At 40.4% G+C, this 22,557-nt stretch overlaps 2 protein-coding genes across 3 annotated transcripts; both read right to left on the bottom strand.

Annotated features, from left to right (window-relative positions):
• Positions 1–1,274: 1,274 nt before the first annotated feature.
• Positions 1,275–21,559, bottom strand: LOC138046023 (uncharacterized). Its single transcript, XM_068892710.1, has 9 exons — positions 21,435–21,559; positions 19,719–19,778; positions 19,495–19,630; positions 17,954–18,182; positions 16,074–16,209; positions 14,430–15,093; positions 12,957–12,969; positions 4,579–4,714; positions 1,275–2,513 (listed from the first exon to the last, which is right to left on the bottom strand). The coding sequence occupies exons 2-9, from the start codon at positions 19,762–19,764 to the stop codon at positions 1,849–1,851; spliced, it is 2,025 nt and encodes a 674-aa protein (XP_068748811.1). The 5' UTR covers positions 19,765–19,778; positions 21,435–21,559; the 3' UTR covers positions 1,275–1,848.
• LOC138045372 (uncharacterized) lies at positions 6,978–9,316 on the bottom strand. Of its 2 annotated transcripts, none has more exons than XM_068891838.1 (3): positions 9,074–9,316; positions 8,193–8,508; positions 6,978–7,350 (listed from the first exon to the last, which is right to left on the bottom strand). In XM_068891838.1, the coding sequence occupies exons 1-3, from the start codon at positions 9,231–9,233 to the stop codon at positions 7,092–7,094; spliced, it is 735 nt and encodes a 244-aa protein (XP_068747939.1). In that variant the 5' UTR covers positions 9,234–9,316; the 3' UTR covers positions 6,978–7,091. The 2 variants fall into 2 exon arrangements, with proteins under 2 accessions (XP_068747939.1, XP_068747940.1); XM_068891839.1 differs by having other exon boundaries at positions 9,134–9,313.
• Positions 21,560–22,557: the final 998 nt, after the last annotated feature.

The following is a 22,557-nucleotide window of genomic DNA, read 5'->3' as shown; positions in this document are numbered from 1 at the left end:
GGAGGAAATCATCCCCTTCTACCTGTTGGTTCAGTTTAGCAAATCTCATTATTAGAAGACTCATTATCAGTAATTAAAAGCGTTGTAAAGAAGTATAAAGAGCTCTTACTATATCGCGTCTATCAATTATACCTTCGTTCTGATTTAAGATCAGTTTCTGTTTTGCAACAGCCTATCGCCGTTTCTGTGAATTTCAGTTGAAATTTCCCAAGGAATGCGCTTTGAGGTGAAGCAAATTCGTGGATATTCTCACTGAATTTAGTCTGTTCAGACAGTTTAGTGAAACTCAAAGTTTCAACAAGAAGGGTTCCTTCGACTTTTCAGGCATCGCATATGTTTTCTTGAACCGTTTTTGGGGTGTCTTTCTCCTTTAGCTTCAACATGCGTCTAAAAGTAAACGGATTTAAAAGGAAAAATGTAAATTGACATTACGTTACGTTGGACACAATACGTATTTACATTGCATTACTTACAATACGATCTTTCTATGCTAACACAACTGACAGTACGGGAACCAAACATCAAAAAGTTACTGCTGCTACTCCACATTGTCTATCACACCGTCATAACTTACATTTGAGTACGTACAGATAGATCTCTTACAAAAATAACGTTATAATGGTTAGTTGAAGCTAAAGATCTGTCATGTGTAACGCGTTAATACAAAAGCAAATGCGTATTGCTAATTAAGTTGAAACGGAAAAGTATGATGACAACCTCGTTCCCAGGGTCTCTTTTCTCTGCCTCCTTTGTAACGAGAGACCCTGGGAACGAGGTTGGACTGATGAAAGCGTCACTGTGGCGATGCGTCGGTTAAGGGGTGACACACCAACTTATCATTCGGAGCTGATGAAGGTAAGCTACCGTAAGAAAGATCAGTTTGCAAACTGGCGTTTCGAGCTTTATCCCTTTGAAAGAGTGAATTCTACAACCAGGCTTTTTTTTCGTTTTTAGGACGTATTCAGATTAAATCAAGGCAAAAGAGATACTACCATATTGGAAGCGCGTGGGATAGGTCTGGGCCGGGTGACAAAATGACGGGCTGGGGGGGGAGGGAGGGGTGGAGGTTGGGGAGCCCCTACCCCTCGCTTTATCACTCGTCCCAGGTCTTCCACCCATCCAATGAGGCGACCAAATCTCGGTGTAAAAACACGCTCGGTTAAACAATCATCTTACTTCGGTTCCAATACGCGAGCGTTCTTTTCGAAACATAGGCTCTAAATTAAGCTTGGCATGAAAAAACACAAAAAAACAAAAACAAACAACAAAGGAGACGTTAATTCACTTTCTTGGGGCGTCGGGGTTCTTCAAACAGGCAAATTTGGTGACTTTGAAATCTCTTCAATGATCCATCGTCTGGGCCTTCAAAACACTTAAACGGTTATATAGTTTAACAAAGAAAATAAGTAATTAATGTTTATTACATGTAAAAGAAGAAAGGTTGATTATGATAGCATTTTTTTGCCACAAAACAACTTGGTTACATCATTCTGAAATGCTTTAACTAATCATGAATCATAAAGCATGACTTATCCCAATCATGATTTTAAAATTCGCATATCGGGGAGCGGTTTTCAATTGAGTGTCGTAAAACAAACACCAAAGTAATTACTACAACCAATCACAGCAGGAGGAAACAGCGTAATGAACCGATCCAAATTCGTAGCAATTCCATGTAACTTGCTCAAAGCGCAGGAAAAATCGCGCGTGCAAGTCGCTATTGGTTTTGGTTTTCCTTTTCAATGGTTGATAACTTGGCACGAGATTTTTAAACCAATCACTAAGCGTATCAATTGCAATCGCGTAAGTACTTTCGACAGCATTTGAAAACTACTCTAGTGGGAAAAACTAATCATTTAATTTGTTTTTCTCTTCCTCTCGTTTCTTCTTTCGCTTCTTTTCAATCGCTTCCTTCACGTCCTCTACTCTGAAGCCAAGTTTTCGATCTTGCCAGTTAAACTTCGTACTCGTGGGCAAAACATTCTTTGGTTCCAATCTGCGCATCTCTTCATCCACTTTCGCTTTTTCCTTCTTCATCACCATAAACAAATCGAACTCTAGATTGCTAACCCGAGTAAACTTTCGCGTGGGGATTGCATCTATCTCAGCTATGGACAAACTGGCTAAGCTGTTGTGGCAAAGCTTGTAATTGTCATGGTGCGGATCTTCGTAAATCACGCATACATCTCCAGGCTGCTTAGAAAGATCGCTTAAATTGTGAGGTCTTAACCTTGGGGAGATTCCATACAGGTTAATTCTTCCTTTGAAATAAGCGTTTTTGTAAGATGTCCCTTTCTTTTGCCAGTCAGACCAAATTTTATCCACGAAACCATGGTGCAAGAGGAATTCTGGGGCATTAGCTGACAATTTACTACACATGGTCCCGCCTCTTCCACCAATTCTGCAATGCATACTGTTGTGTAAGTTGTCACGGAGTGTCGACTCGAACTGGGTGAACCTGTAATATGGGGTGCGAAGGCCTTTGTGAATCGATATGCAATCTGGTGGATTACCTGGAAAATGGAAATCAAAATGTTTCAACGAGAAAGGTTATTGTCTGTGACTTGGGCTGGCCTGTGGGTAGCGATATCTTAATTTCGGTGACTTGTTTTCAAGCATCATCCCTTTTTTGTGAGATCTTGGACAACTAGAAATAACGTTACGTTAAGGATTATTTGCGCTGTTCTTTTAGGTTTGTCTCGGAAGGTTATAATAATTTTCTAGCAAGCCTGATGTGCATGCGAGAGACATGGGAATGCTTGGTGTTGGATAACGTAATGTTTTTGCGGTTTAAGCCTGTTTGCCATATGCACGTAACAATGTCGCAAACAGTTTGAGATCGCTTGATCGGAAACACTGTCACTTTTTGCAATTGTGTTTCCAATACGCATGATTGATTTACGCAACTTGGTCTCGAGACATCATGAAAAAGGGTGCGAAAATAAAAGAAGGCGCTGCTTAACAGAAGGTTTTTGCGATAGTGTTCACGGTACTGCGCCCTCCAATTTTGCTTTTGACGCCACTTCTTTCCATGTATCCGCGTTTTTACTCCTGTCTTTCAAGTCCCTAGATTTTCTGTCATATATGGCGTGTATTCTTTTACGATCTTCCAACCTCGTTTCCTGGCTCTCTCTCTTTTCCTTCTTGTCCCTTTCTCGACGACAAGGGAGGAACAGAGAGAGAGAGCCTGGAAACGAGGTTGACGCCGGATATTCATGAAATTTACACTGATTTGGGGAGTATCCTCCTCATGGCCACAATTGTACTTGGACGACGTTTTCAGTAATTATATTTGCCTCGTATCATGCGCATAAAAACTATCGCCGATTGATCGCAAACAATTGGAAATAGTTTACGTTTGTGTTTCAAATCGTTGCTTCCTCGCTTTTGCGTTGCTAATTGTCGCAAACACGACGTTAAGATAAAACATTCTTTATCTCTTGCGTCTTGTTTGCGATCATAGGCGATCATCAGAGGTTGGTCGGGGGTGAATTTAAAAGGTGTTTTCATTTGTTTGCGATCAAGCTATCGGGATTAGATCGTTTTCCAGCGGTGTTGGGAGTGCGGTTGACTTCCTCCTGCCAACGAACGGCTGGATCACTGGTCAGCGTCATTTGCTCGTGACGTAGCACCCGTTGCATTTGTATTTTGTATTGAGCCAATTGTATTTTGTACTTGGCAGGCAGGCGACTTTCTGATTGTTGGAAAATACAATTGGCGGGATCAGTGATCCAGCCGTGGCGTGCGCGGAGGAACGCAGGCGAACAGAACGGCTGGTCAATCTAACCTAGCTATCGGAAGGTGTTCGCGATTGTTTGCGACGGAGTTACGCGCATATGGAAACTAAGTTTGAGGCAGCGTTTACACGAACGCGGTTTCACATCGACACGGTTTCATGACTTCGAAACCGCGTCAAAATCGATGCGGTTTAGAAGTGTTTACATGGAACCGTTTTCGCCAGAAAATTGAAGTCGTGATGGTATAAGCGAGCGCTGCACTACGTCCTTCATTCACTATTTTAAATTGAACAATGCAAATTTCGCGTCAAAGTAGTAACCGTATTCAAATCGATGTGGTTTCGCTGTTTACTCGACAAATGAAACTGCATCGTTTTGAAAACGCTCCACTTTTGGCACCGGTTTCAAATCGACACGGTTTTGATAACAGTCTCGATCGGTGTCGTGTAAACAGAAAGTGTAACCGCATCGAAATCGATGTGGTTACAAATGAAACCGCGTTAGTGTAAACGCTGCCTTAAGCGCCAACGTGGTATGTCAGTGGTATTCAGCGAATGAAAAGGCTATGCAGGACGAGTGGGTTCTTCCCGAAAATCTCGATTTTTGATGCACGCAAAAATATCACTGACCATGATAGGAAACGTTCGCCCTGCTTGCCCCCGAAATTTAGTTATTAACGCAACGGCACACTTTCTTGTTCAGATGCATGACACAATCTTAATTTCAACAGAGAAGCGCTCGGACCTCCTTATTGCCGAATCGACTTAAAGTTATGGCGGAATATGAATATGGGATAAGCTCGCCAAAATGATAGATTTTACCGAGAATGTGTCTATATTACCATTAAAATTTCGCTTTAAGCAGTCGCCATTTGTAAGTTTCCAAGTGTGTTTTCTAAATGGTCCGCTGTACACACAGCCGTCTCTACCGCCATTGCTTCCGAGGCCCCATGCTGCGTCGCTCCAGACACTGATAATCTGCAAAAGAATTAAAGGCCCTGTTAGCCAACTTAAACATGAACGCAGCAATCTGTAAACGTGACAGGATTTGTGCAGATTGCTGTGTGACATGTTGTGTGACACATTAACCAACTCAAACATGAATGTAGCCATACGTAAACGTGACAGGATTTGAGCAGATTGCTGTGTGACAACATGTTGTGTGACACATTGTCTATAGACTACTCAGTTCGATGCGAGTGACTGAGTTGAGAACGAGGCAAAAAGTCAACCATCCTGGAAGGATAATTTAGTTTGTAAAGAAGCTATGGTGCTGCTGCGTCGGTTGGGAAATGGAACACAGAAATGGGTTTATCAACTGGATTAATGCGGTAAAATTGACCATAGGCCTTTATAGATTGTGCTAGCATAATTTTTGGCATAATGTAAGGAAACTAGTTTATTTTTTGGTGATTTTTAAGAAGTTGCACTGGTAGTATATAATTGGTATAATTATATTGATAAGCTCGACACCATTTTTGTTAGATGTTTTAGCACATTCACGGTTTAGTAACGGAGGGAGGGCCTCGCTAGGAGTCTGGCACGAGATGACGGGACCCGGAAGTTGCTAGATGGTGTTGGTCCCAGTACCTCTCATTTGCAAGTTTGCATAATGGCGCCAGGTACGCCTCTCGTCACGCTCGATAACTTACAGCTCTGTGGGGGAAACGACAGACCATACCAGAACAAGCAAATATAGCCAGCGACCGTTGCCTTAAGACAAAGAATACAAAATGCAATAAAAGAGGAGCTTCTGGCACCAAAAAAGTTTCGCGCAGGTCTGTTGGAGTTTTTTGATGACCCAGTCACTGCTAGAGACTTGCTGCTATGATTGACGCTGGCAAGCACTTTTTTAAGGCAACTTACCATCTTGAAGGGGATGGTCAATTAGTATTTAGCTATTATGAGCGTTTGTCAGCATTATAGCCCATGCAATAGCTATTGAATCATATCCCAACACTGAGGCCAAAGCTCATGAACATGCAGGTGGAAATATTGTGTTGTACAACCAGTTGGTTGCTCAAGCAAAGGCATGCATCAACCCGGGTTTCCACTTTTACCAGCAGAAATTCAGCGTGCAATTCCATGATACAGTCCGTGCATTTCAGGGTGCACGCTTATGCTGCCCAATGCAAGTGCAAGCGCTACAGCCAACTGCAGCCTCAGTTCACGAACTGAAGCATTTTAGTTTCATTACGTACTGATGCACAAGTTGTACAGCTTGTGGAAAAGCTCCCCAACTATCTGGCCATGGCTGATGGTGCAGTAATTGAAACAGAAGAAGGAAAAGTTCAGTGGTCGGCCACACATGGCATTGCTCTCCCAAATTAGTATGCTGCAGTCAAAAAGATCTTTCTAGTGCAACCTAGTTCAGCATCAGCTGAACGAGTGTTTAGTCTGCTGCAAAAATCATTTAGCGAGCAGCGAGATGCAGCATTAGAAGAAACAGTAGAGGCATCAGTCATGTTACGTTACAATGACAATAAGCGTGCATGATAGCTGGATTTATATCAGTTTGTAGGGGACAAATAACAGGGGGTGCAAAACATCCCTATCATGCAGTGACCACCCAGAGAAAGTGCTCTGTACTACATCCGCAAAGACGCTTAATGGACTTGGGAACTTATAAATATTCCAAGGATATGTTTTTATATAGCAAATGAGTCATGTACGTCAGAGATACTTTATGTATCAAATAAGCATATTAGCAACGTTTGTTCTGTTTGAATACCATCATATGATTATAAGTCTAGTAATAATTGTAATATAAGGAAGACAATGAAGATTTTGGGATGTGGGTTGAGAGAAGATAGCAATGTAAAACTTAAACTTACACACAGTTATAATGAAATCAATATGCAATATGTATCTGGCATCTATACAAAGTGAAAATTCTTTATGAACATCTTCATTTTAGTTGATAATTACTGAGCCTCAAAATACAAAAAAGCAACTTCTGAGCAACTTTGGATTTTCAGGCAACTTTTGAGCAACTTTTGAGCAACCTTTTGAGAAAATTGGAGCAACTTTTCAAGCATTTATGAGCAACTTGTGGACAGCCCTAGAAACAAGTAACTAAGCCTCTATATTTCGACCGCGCGCCATTATCAAGGGAAGATTCTCCTTGCAGGCTACCCCACCCTCAATCTTTAACATGCGCTATGCATTTCCGAATTTCGCTCATCTCGTATGCAAGGGTTTGTTTTTCCCGCAGTTCTACAGCAAAAATGTTTGACTCTTGTTTTAAAGCTTATTATTTTTTATTGAGCAACGTTTACTTGACAGCTCATAAAAATGTAATGAGTAGAGTCCTCTTGGTACTTTCTGCCATGTCATATTTGCACGTGGAACCGTTTCACAGCTTCTTGAAGATCTTGAAGCCTGAGACAGTGTTCTGAGCTGCACAGGAATACTTGCTGGTAGAGCTGCAGCTCCTGGCGTAAAAGTAAGAACTATACCTATACAGCCAATAACTACTACCCCCGTAGGGGTATTTGAAGCCCACGATGTCCCCATATTGCACGGGAGTACCATCGACTGCATTCCTGGAGAAGATCTGGAAGACGGCGTAGTAGTAGTTCAGCCAACTGTTTCCTTTGAAGGAAGAGGTTGTCCTGAAAACATAAAACACAGGCAAACAAACTCAAGATTTTAATCACTGACAACACTGGATAGTCATTAAAACTAAGTAGCAGCACTTAATTTCCTCTATCCAAATCGTATTTTTAGCAGTTTTAGCAGGCTCAGACGTCAGAGTTTATAGATAATTAGTCCTATTTTCGGTCCATTTCAAATTACTGCCACCATGTGGAAAAGATGAGAGCGGTTGAGAAAAATCATCAGATTTAAGTTGAAAATCTTGCATGTTGAAAAGTAAAAAGGGGAGGCACCGGCTTATTAGGGAAGTGGAAGAGGTTTGTCAGTTTAACAACTTGAACTTAGTAGGCAACGTTTACTTGATATGGTTACTTGATGAGGATTCGCAATTGCCTGAAAATAAAAACCGATAGCCAAAAAAGAAGAACCCGCAAAAATCATCAAAATCTCTTAGGTTTTCAGTATTTCCAACAAAACATCAAAAAAGGTCTAAAATTCGTAAGTCACCCCCTTGATTAAGGTATTACAGTCAAGCTATGTCACGAGTGACCTGCAGTAATTTTGAAGTTCGAACTGAATATTCAAATAGTTTTGAACTTCCTTTAGATATTTCCTTGATATATCGCAAATAGTCAGTTAGCTATGAACTTTCCTTTTATTATAAAATAAAAGGTCTTTGAAAAGTAAAAACTATTTCAAGCGTTTGATGAATTATTATTCAGTTATTGAGCATTGCTGGCAGCAACTTTCAGAAAAATCTTGAAGATTCCATTCAAATATCGGAATTCGAATGCTGATTTCAGTCTCAGTGTGGATGCTGGTCACGCGTGACATAGCTTAACTGCAATTTTACGCTTACGATACAAAGCGACATTTGTAGCTGGTAGAGGTACTGCATCTAAGCCGGTAGTTTGAGCCATAGCCTGTGGAGCTGATTGACACGGTATCGCCGCTGTTGATTGGCTGACCGTCCATTTTATTCATAGCGTGGATCTTAAACTTCATATGGCTTGTACAGGAGGACCATTTCGACGATGTCATGACAGTACCAGGGCAAGTAGTAAAGACGCAGTAGGAGGTGATACAGTAAAGCCAGTATTTTTGATAAGAGCCAGACGGGTAAGCCGACCGCAAAGCAATGGTATCACCGCTGTTGATTATCGGGAATCGATGTCCTTTAAAACAATATATGACAAAAAAAATACCGTCAATAACACAAAAACCAAGTAATTTATTTAGAGCGGTTTTCAATTGAGTGTCGAAAGTCATTAGCCAATTACTTTGGTTTATGATTACTTCACTCAGTGATTGGTTCAAAGTTCTTGCGCCACTTTTTCAACCAATCAAAAGTGAAACCAAAACTAATCGTGGCTTGCGCGTGCACATTTTCCCGCGCTTTGTGTCGGCTACGTGTAATTACTTCAAGTTTTGATTGGTTTGCCGGATTGTCTCCGTCCTTTTTGATTGGCCAAAGTAATTACTTTGGTTTTGGTTTTACGACACTCACTTGAAAACCGCTCTAAGCTAATCAGTATTGATTAATCAAATTAACCAATCCGAAATTGACGCAACCACCCTGAGCAATTTGATTGGTGCCGGAGGAACGGGCGCGAGATTCATTTGGCCAATCAGGAAATAATAAAACAAAGCCAGATTAAACGAAATCTTTCATCTTGTCGGCTTTTGTACTACTCGATGCATGAAAAGGAGACACCAAAACGAAAATCATAAAGTTTTTACCGTTAGCTAAACCGTTCCAAATTTCCTCTCTAGGTCCGAAAAAGCGAATATTAGCGTTACCATTGAGGGTTAGTTCGTTGCTGGACAGGCTGACTGAAGCAGCATCCACGTTCGCCATCAAGAAGAACGACACAAGGACGCTCACTGCGACAAACTTCATTTTCGCTGAGGAGAATGCTGGTGATATCTTGTTTTAGCTTTGTACTCTATGAAGGCCACTTGCCAACTGATGAAGAGGACTCGAGCTCATCGATAATATCATTTCTACGTACGATGATTTAATCAGTTGACACACTTGAGCAATCTAACGTGTTTTTAGCTTTCGAACATGTTTTGGGATGTTTTGATGAATCATCGACTAGCTTCCGTCAAGTAATTGAGGAGTCACTGCCGACAAATGTAGAAATGTAAATTATTGCAGTTGGAGTGCTCAATTCAAATCGATCGACGCTTTCACCACTGGACCATGTTCACAGTGACAAAGTTCGAAAGTACGAGAATGAGAGTTAAGCTTCGAGGAAATTAGTCCAGAGAGCAAGTCACAAATAAAGTCGATAACTAGCTCGTCTTCTAGTTTTCTTCGTCGGAGATTTTAGTCCGGCAAAGAACTGTTTGGTTGGGGTTCCTTAGAAATTTTTGTGTTTGTTATCAAACCTTGATCGTGAATTCTTCATTGTCAAAAAATTCACTGATATTGGCGAAATGATCGACCAGTTGAGATATTCTAACAAACATTGAAAACAAACAAATACAGTGTGGAGCTTTCAAAGTCTACGAGGGAGTCTTTCCGATCGAGACACAAGTTCATTGAATAGGCCATTTTCGATATATTAAATATTCAGCTTAAAAGTGAGGAAATGAGGACAGAGACGATAGAAACAAGTGGGAATTAATGTGAAAAATATTTACATATCGTCCATTTTTCCTTTGTCTTTGTCCTCACTGACTCGCTATCAACCTGAATTTTAATATATCGAAAAAGGCCCATTCTCACTAGTTGAATCAATTATTTGATTAAGTCGATGCTTAGCAATTTTTCACGTAAATATGGCAGAAATTTAGAGGGAGAACTGAAAAACTTATCGTCATTCGCAAACCTTCTCCAAATTAAAGGACTAGAAAGTCGGTTATTTCAAATTGTTGTTAGAATGAGAATGTGGAGATACGGCATCGCGTTAACTTTAATGAAGTAAAACGTCAAACGAAATTAAGGTTGTCTCTTTTTATTGAAAAAATGACAGTTACCTCTAGCGAAGAAACTGAAAAATATCGAACAAACCTTTTTGCTTTTGGCAAAACGCAAAATTTTAGCCTGGCGTTCGCCTGCGTTTACCGAAAACGCGATCTCCAGTAAAATCTCTTCAATGACAAAGAAATGTATCGAAATGTAAAGGGCACGTGTAGGAGTGTGTGTGCATGTCTTTTCATTTGGGGTGTTCGATGGCGTCACCTTCGGGCTTTCGTGAGGGTCCTATTGTTCCACATTCAAACAAGTTGACGTCTCCATATTTGAATTGCTCAGCCAATGACATGAACTTCATATATACGTCTAAGTGAGTCTAACATGTTTCACTGTGAGTACGCATATTTGAATTAATAAACAGCCGACTGATGCGAGAACGATTTTGTGTTCAAAGTGCTGAAACGCATGTGGCACCCTAACGTTTACCGTTGTCGAAAAATACCAACTCAGCGGTAGCAAGTTTGCCTCCTGCTCAACTTCGGGTCTCGGACCATCACGTCTATGCTTCAAACAAAAAATGATCTATTTCATGCATTTTTTCCTTGGAATATAAAGTTTCCATGCTTAAACTAAATCTGGAGCACAAGTCAATGAGAATTTTAAAGAGGCAATACTGCTACGAAAGTACTCAGGAACTAATTTTCTTGAACTTGGATCTTAGTAGCTGCGACCTATTCGGCTGAAAATATTAAATGGATGAGCTGTCCACGCCAAACTCTTGGGGATTTACGGAATTACTGTGTCCCAACTTGAAAGCGTTAGCCAACTTTTTCAAAATCCAATCTATCAAAAAATTTCTTCAGTGAAAACTATAATTTACATTATTTTTAAGTAATTGGCTGCTTTTATGTTTTTTAATCAGTCTAATCCCAATTTTTCCTCGGTGAGTTTAAGCCGCCAAGTCACTCAATGAGACAAAGTGGGACCCCGAGGAAATTTCATGTCTAAAACGAAACATATAAGCCGAAGTGCAATTACAGTACTGTATCTGTAAACGCACTTTAGGTTGACCTGGAGATTTGTTTTGCTGTAACTGAATACAGTGAATAACATCTGGAAAATCGAGCATCTAAATCCCGAAATCTTAGGACATACTATTTCATTGATCAGCATTTCAATTTTGAATAATTATCACTTTATTCTAACCGAAAGCCCGATCATTTCACCGTTCTATCCCGTCGCCTTAATTTTTAGTAAAGTGGAACATTTCTCCTAGCCTACGTGGCAGGCGCTGGAAGGGGGAAAGGGAGAGGGGAAAATTGGGCGCGCGCGAAACATACACGCAAGCTACATTTCTCCCGATTGAAAATAGGATATTGGTATCTTTTTGCGCGTAATTGTATATGACAAATTTCCATTTTAATGCATTTGGGAGAAAGTTTAAAAGCTCTTTTTTACGAGGATTCTGTATAGTTCACATTTTTTTCATACATCTGGGTTAAGAGTATATTTCTTCATTTGTTGATTCATCGAAGTCACTACGTACAAAATGATCTTACCTGGACATTGCTCTATTTGGACTCGAATGAGTCCATTTGCTGTTATATGAAAAATATTTTTTCATTTCCTGACCTCGTTACTTAGAAGCAGATAAATATCCCGGTTTAATATGCTTCTAATCAATGACGTGTTTTCCTGCCATAATGAAAAGCTTCCTCAGTCTCCAACCCAAACAGTATTTTTGCAGAGCACAACTCAGTTCCAGTTATTAGTCGGTCTGTCGTGGCAACTGAGCAGGATTGTCTGGTTCTTCACTCTGCCCCAAAAGTTTTTCTCCCGGTCAGGGTATTCCTGTTTTCGCCCGTTCGGAAAGCCAACCGTCTATTGTGCTCGGTTAAATGATCTTTTGCTGATTTGTCTCCGGAACCTGGAGATCTGACGCGCGTATTTAACAATGTTATTAACACATTTTTATTCGAAACCTCTCAATAACTCCACCATAAGGTTGTTTCACAATCACGGTGAAGGGTCTCTAAAGCGAATCATGCAATCGCATGAAAACTGGTAATTTTGTCATTTTTTTCTATTTCATTGTCAGTAAACAATTCCGTTGCAGCCGAGTCCCAATATGCAGTGATAATTCGGACTTACATGGACATTCTTCGAAGAGTCAGTTTTTTGGGTTTCGATATGGCATCATTACATATGGAGGAAATCATCCCCCTCTACCTGTTGGTTCAGTTTAGCAAATCTCATTATTAGAAGACTCATTATCAGTGATTAAAAGCGTTGTACAGAAGTATAAAGAGCTCTTACTATATCACGTCTATCAATTATACCTTCGTTCTGATTTAAGGTCAGTTTCTGTTTTGCAACAGCCTATCGCCGTTTCTGTGAATTTCAGTTGAAATTTCGCTGGGTTGCGCTCCCAAGAAATGCGCTTTGAGGTGAAGCAAATTCGTGGATAATCTCACTGATTTTAGTCTGTTCAGAGAGTTTAGTGAAACTCAAAGTTTCAACAAGAAGGGTTTCTTCGACTTTTCAGGCATCGCATATGTTTTCTTGAACCGTTTTTGCGGTGTCTTTCTACTTTAGCTTCAATATGCGTCTAAAAGTAGACGGATTAAAAAAAAAAATTAAATGGACATTACGTTACGTTGGACAGATATTTACATTGCATTACTTACAATACGATCTTACTATGCTAACACAACTGACAGTATGACAGGAACCAAACATCAAAAAGTTACTGCTGCTACTCCACATTGTCTATCACACCGACATAACTTACATTTGAGTACGTACAGATAGTTCTCCTACAAAAATAACGCTATAATGGTTGGTTGAAGCTAAAGATCTGTCATGTGTAACGCCTTAATACAAAAGCAAATTCGTATTGCTAATTAAGTCGAAACGGAATCTGCCTAATAGAAAGTATGATGGCAACCTCATTCCCAGGGTCTCTCTTCTCTGCCTCCTTTGTAACGAGAGACCCTGGGAACGAGGTTGGACTTATGAAAGCGACACAGTGGGGATGCGTCGGTTAAGGAGTGACACACCAACTTATCATTCGGAGCTGATGAAGGTAAGCTACCGTAAGAAAGATCAGTTTGCGAACTGGCGTTTCGAGCTTTAGCCCTTTGAAAGAGTGAATTCTATAACCAGGCTGAGTTTGATCCACGTTTTTAGGATGTATTCAGATTAAATCAAGGCAAAAGAGATACTACTAGGTCTACTTGACTCTTTCCACTCTACAGCCATTATTTTAGCCTGCCCGCTTGTAGGCGGTAGATGTTGCTGTTGCCGCGACAAACGTATCAGACGCCATATTGGAAGCGCGTGGGATAGGTCTGGGCCGGGTGACAAAATGACGGGCTGGGGGGGAGGGGGGTGGGGAGCCCCTACCCCTCGCTTTATCACTCGTCCCAGGTCTTCCACCCATCCAATGTGGCGACCGAATCTCGGTGTAAAAACACGCTCGGTTAAATAACCAGCTTACTTCGGTTCTAACACGCGAGCCTTATTTTCGAAACATAGGCTTTACATTAAGCTTCGCATGAAAAAACACAAAAAAACAAAAACAAACAACAAAATAGACGTTACTTGCCTTAATTTCTTGGGGCTTCGGGGTTCTTCAAACAGGCAAATTTGGTGACTTTGAAATCTCTTCAATAATCCATTGTCTGGGCCTTCAAAACACTTAAACGGTTTTATAGTTTAACAAAGAAAATAAGTAATTAATGTTCACTACATGTAAAAGAAGAAAGGTTGATAACAATTTTGCCACAAAACAAACTTGGTTACGTCATTCTGAAATGCTTTAACTAATCATGAATCATAAAGCATGACTTATCCCAATCATGATTCTAAAATTCGCATATCGTGGAGCGGTTTTCAATGGAGTGTCGTAAAACAAACACCAAAGTAATTACTTCAACCAATCACAGCAGGTGCAAACAGCGTAATGAACCAATCCAAATTCGTAGAAATTCCATGTAACTTGCTCAAAGCGCGGGAAAAATCGCGCGTGCAAGTCGCTATTGGTTTTGGTTTTCGGCTTTGCCATTGGTTGATACACTGGGGCGAGATTTTTAAACCAATCACTAAGCGTATCAATTGCAATCGCGTAATTACTTTCGACAGTCATTTGAAAACTACTCTAGTGGGAAAAACTAATCATTTAATTTGTTTTTCTCTTCCTCTCGTTTCTTCTTTCGTTTCTTCTCAATCGCTTCCTTCACGTCCTCTACTCTGAAGCCAAGTTTTCGATCTTGCCAGTTAAACTTCGTACTCGTGGGCAAAACATTCTTTGGTTCCAACCTGCGCATCTCTTCATCCACTTTCGCTTTTTCCTTCTTCTTCACCATAAACAAATCGAACTCTAGATTGCTAACCCGAGTAAACTTTCGCCTGGGGATTGCATCTATCTCGGCTATGGACAAACTTGCTAAACTGTTGTGGCAAAGCTTATAATTTTCATGGTGCGGGTCTTCGTAAATCACGCATACACCTCCAGGCTGCTTGGAAAGATCGCTTAAATTGTGAGGTCTTAACCTTGGGGAGATTCCGTAAAGGTTAATGATTCCTTTGAAATACGCTTTTTTGTAAGATGTCCCTTTCTTTTGCCAGTCAGACCAAATTTTATCCACGAAACCATGGTGCAAGAGGAATTCTGGGGCATTAGCTGACAACTTACTACACATGGTCCCGACTCTTCCGCCAATTCTGCAATGCATACTGTTGTGTAAGGTTTCACGGAGTGTCGACTCGAACTGGGTGAACTTGTAATATGGGGTGCGAAGGCCTTTGTGAATCGATATGCAATCTGGTGGATTACCTGGAAAATAGAGAGCAAAATGCTTCAACGAGAAAGTTTATTGTCTGTGACTTGGTCTGGCCTGTGGGTAGCGATATCTTAATTCCGGTGACTTGTTTTCAAGCATCATCCCTTTTTTGTGAGATCTTGGACAACTAGAAATAACGTTACGTTAAGGATTATTTGCGCTGTTCTTTTAGGTTTGTCTCGAAAGGTTATAACAATTTTCTAGCAAGCCTGATGTGCATGCGAGGGACATGGGAATGCTTGGTCTTGGGTAACGTAATGTTTCTGCGGTTTAAGCCAGTTTGGCATGTGCACGTAACAATGTCGCAAACGGTCGCAAACAGTTTGAGATCGCTTGATCGCAAACACTGTCTCTTTTTGCGATTGTGTTTTCCATACCCGTGATTGATTTATGCAACTTGGTCTCGAGACATCATGAAAAAGGGTGCGAAAATAAAAGAAGGCGCTGGTTAACAGTAGGTTTTTGCCATAGTGTTGTACTGCGCCCTCGAAATTTGCTCTTAACGCCACTTCTTTCCATGCATTCGCCTTTTTACTCCTGTCTTTCAAGTCCCTAGATTTTCTGTCATATTTGGCGGGGTATTCTCTCACGATATTCCTACCTCGTTCCCAGGCTCTCTCTTTTCCTCCCTTGTCTCTTGTCCCTTTCTCGACGACAGGGGAGGAAAAGAGAGAGAGCCTGAGAACGAGGTTGACCATATTCATGAAATTTACACTGATTTCGGGAGTATTCTCCTCATGGCCACAATTTTACTTGGACGCCGTTTTTATTAGTGATATTTGCCTCTGATTCGTCAAAACGTATCACGTATCAACGGCACACTTTCTTGTTCAGATGCATGACACAATCTTAATTACAACAGAGAATCGCTCGGAGCTCCTTATTGCCAAATCGACTCAAAGTTTTGGCAGAATATGAATATGAGATAAGCTCGCCAAAATGATAGACTTTACCGAGAATGTGTCTATATTACCATTAAAATTTCGCTTTAAGCAGTCGCCATTTGTAAGTTTCCAAGTGTGTTTACTAAATGGTCCGCTGTACACACAGCCGTCTCTACCACCATTGCTTCCGAGGCCCCATGCTGCGTCGCTCCAGACACTCATAATCTGCAAAAGAATTAATTTAAAGGCCCTGTTACCCAACTCAAACATGAATGTAGCGATCTGTAAACGTGACAGGATTTGAGCAGTTTGTTGTGTGACATGTTGTGTGACACATTAGCCAATTCAAATATGAAGGTAGCGATACGTAAACATGACAGTATATGAGCAGATTGCTGTGTGACAACATGTTGTGTGACATATTGTCTACAAACAACTTAGTTCGCTGCGCATGACTGAGTTGAGAACGAGGCAAAAAGTCAAAAAAAAAAAACCAAAAAAGTTTTGCTACACGATCGTAATACATTTTTTGGACTTGTTTCGCTCATTTTGCATAAGGAATAATTGCGGCGGCTTGGGTGACGGTGAGTTAAGAAAAGTGGCATAATTTGAAAGAATGAGCATAGTTTGAGCATAATTTGGGCAAAAAATTGGCACTGCTAGTAGCACAATATGCTACTTTTCCTAGCACAATCTATAAAAGCCTAATTGATCACTGTAGAGAAATTTGCCCTTCGTCAGAACGAATTGAACTAACGAAGGCCTAACTCTCGAAACGTAAACTTTCAAATTTTCTCTACGGTGGTCAATTTATCACATGAACCCAGTTGAGAAACCCATTTCTGTGTACTCTGGAACTAGGTTCCTTACTGTGGAGACACTGCCCGATGATCAAGGAGAACAGAACATCGATCAGTGCAGTTTTGTAACCGTATTTTGCAGACCGGCCTACTTATAGCTTGTTTCTCCTGTGAATCCGTGTCAGTTTAACAACCGAGGCGTACATCCGGAAAGGCAAGGGTAGACTTTGCGTTAGACTGACGAGGCGTAGATGCAACAAGTTTATAAAATGTTTCACTGAAGTTCATTAATAGGGGCTTGCGACGTTTTGGGTTTTTTCTTTTTAACTTGCCTTGACACTACCACATTTGCACTGCTACATATCTTTTCTTTTTTAGAGACGATTAATTTAAAAATCTTGGAGAGACTACTGTCCTAACAATGTTCGATTCTCTTCCGGTTAAAGTTCTTGTCGCGTGCTCAATTAAGCTCCCTAATAACTAATTATTAACAAGTGCTTAGGCTTAAAGCGCTACTATGATTAAAAAAAAAATTACTTCCTCTTTTTTAAAGATTTTGAAAGTGTGATTACTTAACACTTGACTGGCAAAACTTTTAGCTTTGATTTTTATTCAAAGGTTGTTTACTTTGAGTGTAAGTTTTTGACTTCACGGTCCGCAGTTACGCCCGTTCAATACTGACTGCCGACCTCAGAGAGTTGGGTCTAGGAAAAAATGACGTCATTTACTTACTAGCTTAAAATTTCAGCTTGTAAACGCAGCTTATTATATATGCAAAACACGAGTTTTAAAGTCTGAAAGCCTCAAACTCCAGTGCTGCATATTAATTCAGCCGCGTCCACACGCATTGCATTCTTAAACTATTCAGTCTTTGACGTCATTTTCTCCTCGATCCAGCTCTCTCAAGATTTTAGAGTTAGTAATGGCGGAAAATTAAACAGGAAAATTCTGGTTAAACTAAACAGGTGTCTGTTTTGAAATCAAGGCTAAAAACTTGGTCAAAAACACATTGTTTTGAAATTCAAGTAAAAATAAAAACTAATGTTTTGGTCACAGTGGCCCTTTGAAGAAGAGCACCGGCTTTGGCGCTAAAGTTGTTTGTCATGTATTTGTCGTAAAGTGTCCCACCTTATTGTGGCGAATCTATTGTCGTCACAAGTGTTTATTACCTGGTCCAGCCAAGGTGCTCCAGACCATAAACTCCAGTCCCAGTATGGAACGGTCACAATTGGGTCCACTTTACGTAAAGTATTCTCCATCTGCAGCAGGTACCAGCGATGCCAAGCAAGAAACTGTTTTTTGTTATGAATGTTGTCAAACTCATTTGTATGTTTCTTGACCAGGCTTCTGTAGTCAGCCCGTGCGGATGCTTTTTTCAGTGTGCTAGTGAAACGATACCTGGCAGATTAATTAAAAGCAGTATGTGATAAGCTTCCATTTATGGTCGAAACTGTCTTTCTTACTAAGATTCAAAACATGTCCCGAGCGAACACATCCGATCTCTGTCTTTGTCGTCAGACTTTTACGTCCAGCTCGTTATCGCAGATTATTCAAATTAGATTGTGCTTGGTGAGAATAAATTTAAAGAGATTGCCACTAGGCCTATGAGGGCAAATGTTTCTTCGAAAATAGCATTTGTTAATTTTGTGATTTTTAAATAGATTGAGTTGTTGCCTTATTCTCTCCGATTTCGTTCCAAGAGCCCGCTTTTCTTTTGGTCAGCACCAAGAACACGGACCCTTGCCAATTCCAAAGCAGGAAGTCCGCCAATCACGGACTTCTGGCTCGTCTACGCAGACTCATAAATGGGGAACAACAGTGATTGCATTGCCAATTCACTACTTGCACAAATCCCATAATACACCTCCTTTACCCCCCAAAAATCTGCATAGGCATTGTTTTCGACTTCTCTTGGGACATTTTCATGTCCCAGGAGAAATTGCAAACAATGGTAATGTAAAAGTCTTGGGGGGTAATAGAGGTGTATTATGGGACTGTGCAAGTAGTGAATAGTTACAAAAATGGACTTTGACTGCGACTGCGCATAAATTGGCCCTGGCCTAAGTCCGTGGTCTTGGTGCTGACCTAAAGAAAAACGGACTCTGGGGACAACAATGTGTCCTCTCCAGCAACTCAAGCATATACACAAACAACATATGGAAGCAGTACTTTTTTTCAGGACAAAAGAAACTAACGACAGGTTAAAGGTCGTCTGCGAAAATTGCTCATGCTTAAGTTTACGCACGAGCTTATAAGTAGGAGCCTCTATATGCACTTTATCCTTGAGTCAACCTTTGCTTATATCTTTCTATGTTTAGAACCAGCACTTCAGCGGGAGACTCACATTTACATCAATTTACATCAAATCGCACAATTTGCATACATGGTTTTTCCTATTTTTGTCTTCGTTAGACATTCACTTTGTTCTGATTGGCCATTTAAAACAGTGCGTGCAGAGCCGAAGAACTCGTGGCGTTCTAAAAATAGAAGGATACGAGCAAAGGTTGACTCATAGGGCTTGTATGGGAGAGAGGCTCCTGGTTTACGTCGTTAGCGCGAACCAGGCTTTCTAAATAATTATCCTTTCCCTATGAAGCTTTCTCTATCGACCAAACGAGCACTTTGCTATCGTGACATTTCAAATTTAAAGATATAAATAATGAGGTCAACAAAGCTGATACGAAACGTGACATAAGGAAAGTTCATTCACCTTTCTCCAGGAAGCATCCCGCTCCATTCCCTCCGCACGCGGCATGGAGCACTCAGTTTCCCGCCACGACACACACGCCGCTGACCTGGATGATCACTTACTGTGGAGCCTTCTTTGCAGGAACGCGAAAGTGTTACTGGGTAAAATTGCAATACAAATTAATAGCATAATATGAAACACTTATCACACAGATCAGAGGTATGATCACTCCGACGTATAATTACCCAATGCCAATGTCAAATGAAGGAACAGCAGGATCATAAACTTCATGTCTTTCCGCGGACCTGAAAAATAAACGGCTCCAATCAGAGAAAATGCTTGCAAAAACCTCAGTCATTTTTGTTTCTTCAGTTTTTCACGGTAAACCGATTCTAGTCAGGCTAAATGGCACCGCAAAGATCGAAGGAAAAATCGTACGCGGGCTGTGACTTGTCAGTTTAGTGGGAAAAGGGGGCGCAGTTTCCCGAAAATCCCGAACCTTTTAGGGCTTTTTTCGGGTGCATGCCCAAATCCCTCTGTATCTTAAGAAAAGCGAGGTCTTAACTAATAAGTCATCAAATTCTACAATCCTTTTACTCTCTGTTACCTCATAGAACAGGCCCTACTTGTTCAAAGGCCGCCGGATGACTTAATCGATCCGGTGGAAAAGTTCAATATCCGTCAGTTTCAATCCCTGCAAAGATCGCAGTATTCGCCCTCGTAACTGTGAATATACATACATCTAGTTAAAATTAAAAGATGGGTGAGAAAATCTTGGTTGATGTTTAACGCGAAGTATATTTTATACTCAGGATAGCCACTTATCCACTAGATTATTAAAGCAAGTGAATGGCAGTTTCGTAAATGTCTTTTCGTGCCTGAAAAGTTTTTGAAATTTCCGTGGAACACTTAGGCCCACGTATTCGACTTTGCGGTTTGCTAAGTTCATTTCTGTTGCTTGATTCAAAGATCTAGCCGGAGAAATAAATGTCTTAATCAGGGCTGGAAAGAATCCTTGTTTTATCCACTTCAATTTATGCATGGCCCTCTTGCCAATCATGGAAAAATACGTGCAGTAACTTGAAGAACGCGGCCGTCCAATTAGATTAGTAAAAAGTTCGGACACCATCTTCGCATTCCGTCTTTGCCACTAAATTCGAAATTCATTGTTTCATTTTGTCACTACGGACACCGTCTATAGCTGACCGTTTTTCATCCAAAATTGGATTGATATGTTTACCTTATTAAAGGAACGAGTTTCCAATATCTTAGGCGAGGTTGGTCTTTGGTTTCCGAACAAATGTTTGTTGAAGCTATTCCCTGGGTGGCTCTGGGCGGACGTAAATGGCCTTCATTATGATAATCATCTCAAGTCAAACAAGCACAATAAAGCCTTTTTAAGACGTCAGCATGATGCTCTTGCTTTGAAGATAATTGGCAAAGAATGAACTTCAAGTAATGAAGAAAGTGCATATAACTCTCTACACTTAAAACATGGAACTCAAGCCTCGGAGTTTATAACTTTAAAGTTCACATGGCAACATTGACCAGTTACATTTCGGCTTTCAAATTAATCAAGCATCATGTCACAAAAGTATACGCTAAAACAAACAAACTGACAGCAAAATATTCGTGAATTTTGAGTTAAATTTAATGATCTGGTAGCGTAAAGTTAAACCCGGCATTCCAATAGTGCTCTTTCTTACTTTCATACTTTTGACTCAGAAACTCTTCTCTAGGAGAGACATGAGTTGGTTTTACGATAAAAAGCAAAAAGGTTTTCTGTAGCGGAGTTTGCAAAGACCGGCCTGGATGGTAAATCAGTGTTGACACTTTATTACTAAAAACGGAATATGTATTGCAAGGTTTCCAGCTTATGTCGAAGGCAAGCTTAACTATTTGACTGACTAGAAGCGTTTGTAGAGGAACGGTTACAAACGGAACAAAGGCAAGGTACTTACTTTGCAAATTGAGACTGAACACCTCGCCACGAAACTCAACCTCTTTCTTCTTCTCGGAAACTCTTTACGACCGCTTTCTCAATTAAAAGTTGCCTCTAACACTGTGACAAGTGATTTTTAACCTCTCTTTGTAACTGGAATGTTAATGTTAACATTTGCCTAAAATTTAAAGCCCATTGGCTGAGGCAAAAGAATGCACGTCACTCTTAGAAAGTTGAAAAGATCCTGGTTTCGCGTTGGCGGGTTAACTCAGTCTTAGATTTTAGATAAGAAGAACAAAACGTTTTGTTTCATGCTCCCCCAGGAAATTTTGAAAATTTAAGTACTCTAGGATGCATTCTGGTGCATCTGAAGGCTCAGTAAAATTTGCCAAACACCAGGATTTCATTGTGGTCAACAAAGTAAGAAAACACTTAATGACGTTTTCCAGCTTAGCAAAACAACTAAATAAACTTGAATACTTTCTTAGAAAATTATCAATTGTCACTTTGCTTTAGCGTTCAATAAATGTTTTGAGAGAGCTTAAATTGACAACAAAATTTCCAAGCGATTTTATCTCTATGGGTAATCAAATGGTGACGCGTGAAATTAGGGAATAATTCCACGCGCGTTTTGTCCAAATTCAAATAATTTCCCGAGCCTTTAGGCGCGGAAAATTATTTGATTTTGGACAAAATGCAAGTGTAATATTCCCTAATTTCACGGGTATACCATTTGATTTGCTATTAATAACATGGGTGACAAATTACTCCTTAACTTTCAAACCTGGACGCCATTTTAGCACTATATGAAAAGTTGCCATAGCAACATTGTAATTTCACATGTGAAATTATAAATTAACGCTGAAATTTCGCTCCAAAATTAAGGGGTAATTTGTCACTCGTGTTATTATAAAAAATAATATTACTTTAATACTTTCTCTCCTCGAATCCTGCTCTGAGAAGCTGTTCAGTTTCTGCTAAACTATTTCGCTGGGCTTTTTCGCAGCCGCCATTTTAAAGCTCGGACTTTCCGCTGTCACAAACCAATTCTGGCCCTTTTATCAAGCAAAGGTAGCTCTGAATCCGCTCCACATAATTTTTTGAAACCTTGCAGAGAGTTTCATCTTGGCCTGCTGATCATT

This window comes from Montipora capricornis, chromosome 4 (genome assembly GCF_036669925.1).
Source record: "Montipora capricornis isolate CH-2021 chromosome 4, ASM3666992v2, whole genome shotgun sequence".
In the NCBI taxonomy this organism is placed as follows: Eukaryota; Metazoa; Cnidaria; class Anthozoa; order Scleractinia; family Acroporidae; genus Montipora; species Montipora capricornis.
The sequence above is the reverse complement of the archived record's forward strand: the minus strand, read 5'-3'. Positions and strand labels throughout refer to the sequence as shown.